This window comes from Bison bison, unplaced genomic scaffold, assembly GCF_000754665.1.
Source record: "Bison bison bison isolate TAMUID 2011002044 unplaced genomic scaffold, Bison_UMD1.0 scf7180017864456, whole genome shotgun sequence".
Classification (NCBI taxonomy): domain Eukaryota; kingdom Metazoa; phylum Chordata; class Mammalia; order Artiodactyla; family Bovidae; genus Bison; species Bison bison.
Genome location: NW_011495018.1, coordinates 30000672 through 30012849, shown reverse-complemented (window position 1 = coordinate 30012849; position 12178 = coordinate 30000672). Strand labels below are relative to the sequence as shown.

The 12178-nt window shown below is 36.9% G+C and overlaps 1 protein-coding gene across 2 annotated transcripts in view; it reads right to left on the bottom strand.

The window, feature by feature from the left end:
• ERLIN1 (ER lipid raft associated 1) overlaps positions 1-12178 on the bottom strand; it is a 41996-nt gene that overhangs the window by 22955 nt on the left and 6863 nt on the right. For both annotated transcript variants that reach the window (XM_010859533.1, XM_010859534.1), the window contains exons 3-6: positions 11067-11113; positions 9597-9658; positions 5943-6068; positions 3883-3956 (exon numbers count right to left, since the gene is read on the bottom strand). In XM_010859533.1, coding sequence (XP_010857835.1) covers positions 3883-3956; positions 5943-6068; positions 9597-9658; positions 11067-11113 — 309 coding nt within the window. The remainder of the gene's footprint in view (positions 1-3882; positions 3957-5942; positions 6069-9596; positions 9659-11066; positions 11114-12178) is intronic.

The following is a 12178-nucleotide window of genomic DNA, read 5'->3' as shown; positions in this document are numbered from 1 at the left end:
CCACTGGAAAAACCATAGCCTTGACTAGACGGACCTTTGTTGGCAAAGTAATATCTCTGCTTTTGAATACGCTGTCTAGGTTGGTCATAACTTTCCTTCCAAGGAGTAAGTGTCTTTTAATTTTATGGCTGCAATCACCATCTGCAGTGGTTTTGGAGCCCCCCAAAATAAAGTCTGACACTGTTTCCACTGTTTCCCCATCTATTTCCTATGAAGTGATGGGACCAGATGTCAATAGCATTAAAGTTCATTAACTTTATGAATATTAATTTAACTTGGTATATGGGTTTCTCACCTAAGTCAGAAATTCTAAAAGAAACAAAAATGATAATATAAATGAAGTCATAGACTATATTCCTAATTTTAAAATGTACAAGCCAATTTAGGTACCTGGTATGCCTTGAAAATATCAGTAATGAAAACTCATCATGTAGAGTTAACTGGCAGAAATATCCAAGGCCATTCTTAAAGACAATGTATCTTATCGGAATTTTTAAAGTGACTAAAAAGTTGAATTATCATAACCATAATGTAACATGTTAAAGATAGGAACACTGAAAAATAGCCTTTAAGTTTTAAAAATGCATTTCAACTATAAGTTATGTTATAAAATAATAAGTTATTTTATAACAAGACTAAAGCAACCAAAAAATGGAGATCTTGATCTATCAGTTTAAAAACATGAATATAAAGTGATATTTTTTTCATTCAACAACTTTTAATAAAAACAACAAATAAATATACCTAAGTTTAAAAGATCCTTTTTCCTGCCATGCAGTAGACAAGTAAAAGTGAGAAAACAAGATAGGAGATTACTGCAGAAATTCAGGCAAAAGACAGTACTTGGTTTAAGGAGGTGGCAGAGATGTTTTAGGTGGATTCGGTAGAATCAGCAGAATCCAGGGACTAGATATTAAGGGCAAGAGAGTTGTCAAAGATGCCTCCCATACATTTAGACTGGCCTGAGGCTAAGAGGGAACCATTTACTAACTAGAAGAAAAAAAAAGGAGAGCAGCAAATTGGATGGGAAAAGATGAAAGGCTCAGTAACTAACTAAAGAATAGGAAATAGAAAAAGCAATGGAACAGAACAAAGTCTAAAAAACAACTTTACCATATAACAAAATTTAGCATACAATACCATTGGCATTTCAATCAAGGAAGACAGACGGGCATAAATTATTCAATAATTACTGTTGTTAATAATTGGGGGAGGAACTGAGTCCAACCTCACAACTAAAAATGAATTTCAGATGAATTAAAATTTTAAACCTAAAAATACAACATAAAAGTAGAGAAAAAATGTAATTTCTGATTTTATTTAGATTTTTATATTTTAAAGTTGGTGAAAGGCTCTTAAACGCATGCTGCTGCTGCTAAGTCGCTTCAGTCGTGTCTGACTCTGCACGACCCCACAGACAGCAGCCCACCAGGCTCCGCTGTCCCTGGGATTCTCCAGGCAAGAACACTGGAGTGGTTCGCCATCTCCTTCTCCAATGCATGAAAGTGAAAAGTGAAGGAGAGTATTTAAGAGTTACCATAATTAACATACCAAAAATAGTTTAAGTCAATGAGAAAGACAGATAAAAACCAAACAATGAGCAAACATACATCCAAGGATATTCAATAATTAACACACAATACCATACACATTTTCTCCAACAGGATTTAGAAACATGTATCTGCTAATTATTTGGGTACAATCACACAATCGAATGTATAGAAAACAACAGCTCATGAACACTGCTGATGAGAGAGTGCAGGATGCTAAAATTTTTCTGAAATGCAGTTTGGCAATATGTACCAAAAAGTCCCCATACAGGGGATACATTTTGACTCATCAATCCTACAATTAAGAATTTATCCTGGACTTCCCTAGTGGCACAGTGGGAAAGAATCCGCCTGTCAATGCAGGGAACACTGGTTGGATCCCTGGTCTGGGAGATTCCCCATGCTGCAGAGCAATGAGGACTGGGGGCCACAGCTATTGAGCCCGCAAGCCCTAGAGCCTGTGCTCCACAACAAGAGAAGCCACTGCAATGAGCAGCTCACACATCGCAACAAAGAGCAGTCCTGGCTCACTGCAACTTAGAAAGGCCTGCAATGAAATGAAGACCCAGCACAGCTTAGTCATCACAACATGTACATAACAGTAACAACTGGAAGCCACAGGGATTAAATTAAAAGGTTAAAAGTGATGATGTAGCGAATCTTACTTGTGACTTGAAAAGACACTTACATATTGTTGGTGAACAAAATGGTTAGGGTATGATTCCACTTTAGTCCAACACTGGGGCAAAGAATATGAATAGGCAATTGACAGAGAAGTGCAAATGGACAAAGATTAAATAAAAAGATGTCAACCTCATTAACAATTAATGAAATGCAAATCAAAGAGAGATATTCAATAACTTCACATGTATCCATGCATCAAAAATCAGCATGTCTGACTGCTTCACATGTTGACGAGGTTGCGGAGAAACAAGTATTCACAAATACTGCTGGTAAGAATGTAGATTTATACAGCCACTTTGAAAGATAAATTGTACATACAAGGAGATGTGTCAGGAATATTCACTACACTATTGTTTATTAAAGGCAAATTGGAAACAATAGGGAAATAGTTATGCAATATAAGGCGAGGAACTATAAGGGGTTGTAAAGAAGAATGAGCTAGATCTCCTAGTAACAACTTGAGCAGAATGTAAGAATCTGTGACATTCACATTATCTTTAAAATTGAAAAGCTACTCCAGAACAACCAAAAGGGTTTTACAAAGTTAGCTCTGGACATTTCAAGAGACCCTGTAACTTGGGCAGCTTCCCCTTAGGCAGCCAGCAGAGATGACACAGCAAGGGGGAGGACAAGGGAAATAATACCCTCAGACTTGTTTATGAGATTGCTCCTGATCACTCAGAGTGAATGCACACTTCTTACAAGCAGTATGATCTAGAAACTGAGGAAGCATATTAGAGAAGTCATATTCACCACTTCTCCGATAATCCAGATCCAGAGTCACAGCTTTCCAATGTTATTGAGCATGACTACAGTAGAAAAGGCATCTTACAGTGACACCCACAATAACACCTATCCCACACACTGACATCAAAAAAACAAGTTTCACAGAATGATACTCAAAACTTACTACAAGCCATGTGCCTGGGTTTCTTTTCCTGTTCAATTCCATTTTATTTAAAGGCTAGTCATAACCCACTAAAACTGATTTTAGAACCTAATAATGGATTTCAACCCACTCTGAAAAAATACTGATCCAAAAAGCAGTTTTTCTCACTATTCTATCTCCCAATGCCACTGCCACCATCACACCACCACTGAATTCATCTGTTACCTTGCTTTTACTCAGGTCATTCCATCCACTTCCTTATTGCTTTCCCTCATATAAATCCTAGTAATTCTTCTAGACCTATCAAAATTCCAAGCCAGTCATTTCCAGGCAGACTTTCTTGAAATGTTCTTTTAACTCTTAGAGCAACAGTCATCCAGTCAATTCATCTGTCAATGAATACTTAGGGATATCTACTTTGTCTGGAATTATTGTTCGAATTTTATACTTGAAATTCTTTTTCATAATCTTACTGATGCCAAGGATCAGTCTTACACTGACTTAACACCATTACTGTATCTTAATAATGCCTCACACATAGCAGTATACAGATTTTATTTCCTGCAAGAACCTCAGTTTATCTGTTCCAAGAGTTCAGAAAAAATTCTACCCATAACCTAAAGTTAAACTGAGAAAGATAGACTATAAATTACCAAAGCACTTCAGTTAAATAACTGCTGAATAAACAGTCCTATTCAAGGACGATTAAATTCAAAGCTCTCAAAACTCCCAAAGAATTTCCCTAGGAGAAGGGCTTACCTGTATGGTGAGGCCTGGGGCCATGACGTTTAAATCTTTCTGCAGAGCTTGCTTGAGGTTTTCGTCTATTTGATCTGTTTTTGAAGCCAAGAACAAGAGCTCTATGACACTCAAAAAAAGTCTTAACGCTGTGCTAGCCCTAAAACAAAATCATTATTAGATCTAAAGTTTCCATGGTATTATTCTTTTATAGAGCTTGAACCATGTCACACACATATGAAAACAAATAAATATATATATATAAATGAGAAAAAGTGTGAGGAATTATTGGACAAAGAAATTGAGGAAAGATGATAAGCAGCCATTGATGTTTATCCAATAAGTGGAGGATCTAGGTTTCTAATGTCTTAATTCAGTATTGTGACTTAATATGTGTCTCAATTCTCTAAAAAAATAAATTTCTATCTTTAGTCAATCTTTATCCAAATTCTCAAATAACTAAATTTCATTTCTATGGAACTCAGCTGATTATTTTAGATTTAGAAAGAGAGAGGGAGGGGGAAAGTTCCTAGAGCAAACAAGAATAAAGATGTCACTTCACCTGAATTGATAATTCACAAATTTTTCTATCCACCTCGTCAGTACTTTCCCCATTATTAAATAGCCAGAAATGTGACAAATAAGAAAAGGCAAAATTTTCTCAAACATCATTCCAATAGTTCGTAATCATCAAAGAGGAATCAACTGATAGATTTCTACACTGATAAACCATTTCTATATCTGCCTCTAAGAAATTCACTAATAATTCCAGAAGAGAGAAGTAGGCAGCCAATAGCAGCAACCCAACCCCTGGCCAGAACTTTCACTATCACAAATGAAATGTAACTTGTACATAAGAGAATTAACATAGCAAGCCTGAAAACTACTATCCGAGAAAGGCCTATTCGCAATTTGGTCTCTGACTGTCACCTGGGGTTGTGGTTTTGGAGAGCATTTCATTTCCACAATCCCCAGGACTGGGAAGAATGACTTCACTGTGCCTAAATTGTTTATTCAAACTATGTATTTTATGCTGAGCATCTACTTTTCTTCTGGAATATTGGTATTGATACATGCTAGGCAGAGGGTACCTACATGAACAACTTCCAGAAAAAATTCTGGGCAGAAAATCTCTAATGAACTTCTCCAGCAAACATCTAACATGTGTTGTCACATTTCAAAGCTGGAGTAATCAAGTGTATCCTGCGTGACTCCACTGGAGAAGACTCTTGCAAGCTTGTGCCTGATTTTCTTCAGACTTCACCATGTGCCTTTTCCTTTTGCGATTTTGCTCTGTATCTTTTTGCTGTAGTACATCTCAGCTGTGAGTATAATTATATGGAGTCCTGCTAGTCCTCATCAAACGTGGAGGTGAGTCTTGGGAAACTGCAAGACCCAGGTTCTAAATTCCCCAAATTATCTATTAAAATAGCAACAAAGCTTGGCTTCCCTGGTAGCTCAGCTGGTAAAGAATCCACCTGCAACGCAGGAGACCCTGTTTCGATTTCTGGGTCAGGAACATGCTCTGGAGAAGGGACAGGCTACCCTGGTGGTTCAGACGGTAAAGAATCTGCTTGCACTGCAGGAAACACAAATTTGATCCCCGGGTTGGGAAGATCCCCTGGAGGAGGGCATGGCAACCCACTCCAGTACTCTTGCTTGGAGAATTCCATGGACAGAGAAGCCCACCGGGCTACAGTCCATGGGGCCCCACAGAGTCGGACGCAACTGAAGAGACTGAGAGCACACAAGCAAAGCTAGTTTTTAGTAAATTATCATGGCATAAATAGAATATTGTTAAGAAATGAATCTTTTTCCAATCTGTACCAAGTTATACACTATACATTTCAGAAAATGATTATCATTCTTAAAGTATCTTAAGTAACAATTTGCTTAATTTAAGCAATTTTAGCAAAGAAATTTTAAACTTAAGATAAAGAATATTTTAAACACAACTGCTCTATTATAAATTCAGAAGAAATGCACAAATAACACATTATTAATATTATTATAGCCTTCACAAACAAGTTGAACAAGATTTCGAATTGGTTATTCATATATTTAAAACAAATAAGACTCACCAAACAATTCAATGTAAACTTCTTGAAGTGTATGGGCACTGCAAAACTGGTTCAGTTCATGGTGGATTTTATTGAAGATTAAGGTCTTGTCATAATCTGCAGTGTAGTTCTTCACGATATCAAACACTGGAAGAAAGGTACAATTCATGTTTACCTGTGTATCCTCTAATTCAGCCAAGGAAAAAGTTAGTTATAAAATATACACAAGAAGTGCCAATGAAACAGCGAAAACATGGAACACAACTCTAAGCCTTGGTGTGTTCCTTAACATGCTTAATATTCCACATATTACTGCATTTGCAATTCTAGTAAGCAAACTTTGAATTCCATACTAAGGAGAGTATATATTATCTTGAAGGTAATAAGGAACTGTCAAAGTTTTTGAGCAAGGGCATGACACTATCAGACTGTACTTTGGCAGCAGAGTGAAAAATGAACTGTAAGGCATAGAAATCAGAAGCAGGCAAAGTATAAAGAAGCAATGATTGAAAAGCCAAAGTTTAGATAAACAGAACCTGAACTAACTGAGGAACAGTGGAAATGAAAGAGGGAAGTAGCTCCAAAAGGCCATTTTCAAAAAGGCAGTTTTCAAAGGTTGGGGGAAAAAAAAAGATGCTAGGCTAGAAGGGAAGGAAGCTAACATTTCTGGGCCAGGCTTTATGTCTGGCAATTTATATACTTCCTTAACACACAATTCTCACAAAAAATCTAATTTTGCATAGTATAAAACTGAGAAACAGAATTTCAGAAATGTGCCTAAGGGAATATATTATACCATGCCAGAACCTATGCCCTTATTAAAACATGCTGCTTTCTCCCTTCAAATCCAAGACGTGCTCTACTGGCCTTCCTATGGAGAAAACTAGAACTAAACTGCAAATCACAAACAGGTCATCAAATAACACTCGGTGACTAATTCATTCTCTTGGTCATTTACAAATGAGTCAGTGATGCAACAGTTTCGTCTTTATCTCTCGCCAGAAAACAAGCAATATCTCCCCTTCTTCTGTTTTTTTTCAATCATAGTCCATTCCACTGATCTGTGACCAGGGGAAATGAGAAAGTGAAGTCAAGTGAAAGTGTTAAGTTGCTTAGTCATGTCTGACTTTTTGCAACCCCATGGACTATAGCCCTCCAGACTCCTCTGTTCATGGAATTTTCCAAGCAAGAATACTGGAGTGGGGTGCCATTCCCTTCTACAGGGGATATTCCCAACCCAGGAATTGAACCCGAGTCTCCTGCATTGCAGGCAGATTCTTTACCATCTGAGCCTCCAGGAACACCCTTGTGACCAGGGAAACTAGATTATAAAAGACAGGAAAATACTTAGTTGCTGAAAAATATAATCCAAATCCACTTGATAGTAACACAGCTTGCTCTCTGTTTTGAAATTCTTTTGCTATTTGTGCCTGTACCAGTGACATGAAATTCAGCAAGACCTTACATTCCTATATATATGTATTTTTTTTTTTTTTAGGTCAGTATCATGCCTTCTCAAGTGGGAAAAACAAACAAACCCTTAAGGCAAAGATCTAACTTCATGGTTTTGAATTGTTTTTGCTGAACACAGTATCCTGATATTGTATGTGTGCAAATTTTAGTAATAAGGATAATTATTAATAAGTAATACTTAGTAAGGAAAAGTATTACTACTAATAAATAATAAGAATAAAATGACAGATTTTTTTAAAATTTATTTTATTACAGTATAGTTGATTTATAATGTATTAATTTCTACTATATAGCAAAGTGATTCAGTTATACATATATACACATTCTTTTTCATGTTTTCTTTCATTATGATTTATCACATGATAGTGAATATAGTTCCCTGTGCTGTACAGTGGGGTCATGCTGCTTATCCATCCTTTATGTAACAGTTTGCGCCTGCTAATTCCAAACTCCCAATCCACCCTCCCCCAAGGCAACCATAAATCTGTTGTTTCATAATTTGTGTCATATTTTAGATTTCACATGTAATTGGTATCATACCATTATTTGCCTTTCTGACTTTACTTAGTATGATAATTTCTAATCCATCCATGCTGCTGCAAATTGGCATTACATCATTCTTTTTTATGCTGCATAGTATTCTATTATATGCATGTACCACATCTTTTTTAATCCATTCATCTGTCGATGGACATTTAGGTTGTTTCCATTCTTGGCTATAGTCAATGGTGCTACAATGAACACTGGGGCATGTATCTTTTCAAATTATAATTTGTCTACGTACATGCCCAGGAGTAGGATTGCTGGATCATATGACAGCTTTATTTCTGGTCTTTTGAGAAATCTCCATATTGTTTTCCATTGTGGCTGCACAGATTTACATTCCTACCAACAGCATAGGAGGGTTTCCTTTTCTCTATGCCCTCTTCAGCATTTGTTATTTATAAGACTTTTAAACGATGGCCATTCTGATCAGTGTGAGGTGCTACCTCATTGTAGTTTTGATTTGCAGTTCTCTAATAATTAGTGATGTTGAGCATCTTTTCACGTGCCTATTGAGCATCTGCATGTCTTTTTTTGGAGAAATACTTATATAGGTTTTCTGAAAACAGCAGATCTTTTGATTCAAAGTAAGGTCTCAAAGAGACCCATGTATACCCCTGGTCATAGCAGCATTATTCATAATAGCTAAAACATGGAAGTAACCTAAGTGTCCATCAACAGATGAATGGATACAGTGGAATATTATTCAGCCTTAAAAAGAAAGGAAATTCTGACACGCTGCAACGTAGATGAACCCTGAAGACATTATGTTAAGTGTTAAATAAGCAAGTACAAAAAGACAAACACTGTATGATTCCATTTATGAGGTACCTAGAATAGTCAAACTCATAGAGAGAGAAAGTACACAGAAATGTCAGAAAGACAGAAACAGTGGTTGCCAGGGGCTGGGAGAGGGGGCGGATGGGAAGTTACTGTTTAATGGGTAGAAAGTTTCAGTTTTACAAGATGAAAACGAGTTATAGAGATGGATGTTGGTGATGACTGCATAACAATGTGAATGTATTTAATGCCCACTGAATATTTAAAAGTGGTAAAGATGGCAAATTCCGTTACATGTATTTTATCAAAATAAAAAAAATTGGGAAAAAAAATCAAACATTAAAAAGAAGGCCAATCTTACTTCAGAAATTCTCATTCAGTTTTTTATTTGAACAGTACTCCATCTCTGGGGGTTTTCATCTATTACCAAGAAAATGTTTTCCCCACACTGAGGACTTTCAGATTGCAAGTTAGCAAATCTCAGCTAAAAAAGATTTTTTGGTGGTCACAAATCAATGTGGTCAAGGAACTGATCAGTTATAGACTTTTAATGTGTAAGGAAATTACTTTTCATCCTGATTGGGTGAAATGCCACTTTCTAGGAATTCTAGAAATAATCAATGACTATCTTGCTAAATACACTCAGCTCAGAGTATCCCATACAGTTGCAGAAAGTCAACTCTGTCCAGGATTTGTGACCTATCACTATCACCATTCCCTACGAATGGAAAATATTCCAATGATTATTTTATATATAGAGAGATCAGAAATGAATGAAGTCATAAAACTTTCCTTAGGGAATCTCTTCTTCTTCTCCAGGGACTCTCTCAGTGACAGACACTCTGAGTATAACTCTAACAGAATAGATGGGTACCATACCTGCACAAGGGGCCAACATATTAACCACTTCTATTCGGTCAATATAGATCATGACCCCACCACTAAAAACAGAGAAATGGAAAAACGTGAGCCAAATACAAATTGTTAGAGTCCCATATTAATCCCACATCAGCCAACAAATCCCACGTGACAGAAATTTAGAAGTAAAATCTAAAGATATACTACTGATTAAAACGACTTCATTAATCACTACTCAAATGACCCCTATACACACTCACCTGGCTCCTCTCATAACCAAAGGCTCTCCTTCGTAAATGCTGTTATCAGATGAGCTCACAGGAAGACTAGACCTAAAACCTAGAGCTGCTTAGCACTCTGCCCTTATTAACTGAAGCCAACAGCTAAAGCAGTGCATTCCTCAAACTTCTCCAACAAGGAACCAGATAAAATGGTTTCCCAAGAGGTAGAGGTCAGCCATGAACTGAAATTCTTTTGATTTCCTGCCCTATCTTAATCTACTTTTCATCTGTATTTATTCTAATATGAAACAAAGAATTTTCCCCCAAAACATGAAGTAAAACTGACACTCCAGAAAGACAGCTCTTGTTAATTAATGGTTTCCTATACTTCCTGGCCTACCAGCACACATCCTGAAGGACATGTGAACCTCAGTTTAAGATACTTGAAGTTAAGAGATTTTGAAACTATACAATTAAGCCCTTCTATCAACTTACAATAACATTTTTTTCTGATAAAAAAAAACATAATACCTGCTCACAGGCAAAAAATCTGACAAACATAGGAAAGCATGAAGATAAAAATAAAATTTACCCAACATCTCATCAGCTGCCAATTTTGAGTCATCTCTGAAGGGAATCCATAAAAGAGAGTTACAGATAGACCTAGAGAACTTGGTATCAAGTAACTTAAAACAGAGAGAATCTGCTCCCTTTTTAAGAGCATTTCTGTCCTTCCACAGATGTCAAAGCCTCTTTTATAGGCTTTAAAAGTGATATATTAGTCATTTAAAATACAGAATTTAAAACATACTTTGAGCTTTATACTCTTCCTTTTATACAATGCAATGTACTGATTATACTCTTTGGGCCTTGACTTTCTTTCCTGCCCCAAAACTCTTTAGGACAGTGATTTTCTAAATATGGTCTTTCGACCAGCAGTCTTAGCTTCACCTGGGAACTTTTGCTAGCAATGCAAATTCTTGGGTCTCATTCCAGACCTACTAAATCAGAAACTCTAAATTAGATGGCATTTAATACCATACTTGATATGGTGAGCTAATTCCATTTTAAACTGTTACTATCAGTTTAAAATGACTCCTAAGATGGAAAGCTCCTATTTGGAGGCAGGGCTTTTCTCAAATAATGCTCAGAAGATAAATTCCCCTCGGTTACTATCACGCCTATCTGAAAGATGTTTAAGAGACTACAGCTTATGAACAGAAACTACATCTGAATCAAAGGGACACTGGTAAGCAAGGGGAATGCTTACCTTGTTCCACAAGGCACATTTTTAACTTCATCAGTTTGTAGTGTTGTCTGGGGAGGAAAAAATATCTCATCAATACTCAGCACACATATCATCAAGGAACCACTAGTGCTAAAGGAAAATCTCTACAGAACTGCTAAGAGATAAGTACAAGAGAACTCCATTACAATTTTAGCCCCCTAAATTTCTTTTTGTATCCTTGTTGTTCAGTTGCTAAGTTGTGTCTGACTCGTTGCAATCCCATGGACCTCAGCATGCAAGGCTTTCCTGTTCTACACTCTCTCTCGGAGTTTGCTCAAATTCATGTCCATTGAGTCAGTGATGCCATCCAACCGTTTCATCCTGTAATCCCCTTCTCCATCTGCCCTCAATCGTTCCCAGCATCAGGGTCTTTTTCAATGAGTCAGCTCTTTGTATCAGGTGGCCAAAATATTGGAGCTTCAGCATCAGTCCTTCCAATGAATATTCAGGGTTGATTTCTTACAGGATTGGTTTGATCTCCTTGCTGTCCAAGGACTCTCAAGAGTCTTTTCCAGCACCACAGTTCAAAACCATCAATTCTTCAGCACTCAACCTTCTTTATGGTCCATCTCTCACATCCATGTGTGACTAGAAAAACTGTAACTTTGACTATATGGATCTTTGCTGGCAAAGTGATGTCTCTGCTTTCTAACACGCTGCCTAGGCTTGTCATAGATTTTTGTATCCGAACACACATAAAAGACTAGAGACAAAATATTTTATAGTTAATGTTTGAGTCAAGACGCACCAGGAAAAGTTTCAATGTTCAATCTCTCACTCAGAGTCCTTTATTTGCCTGGGGTTGGCCTGGGATTGCAAACTACATGGAATACCCACGAGGATACTACTGCTAGGACTTGTTTTTTGAACTCTGATTCCACTGCTAATATTAATGTTTACAATGAAGGTAAAAGATTACTATTATATGCATACAAGTAGGCCTTTGAACTCAACAGCAACCTCTTCCTTTGAAGCTGTAGGCAGTATTTTAGGTCAGGTCCTAGAGATCGCTCAGATGGTTTATTCAATTTCCTTTTTAATAGAACTGCCACCATCAGCAGTGCTTCCTCCTAGTGAACCAACAATATGGTACT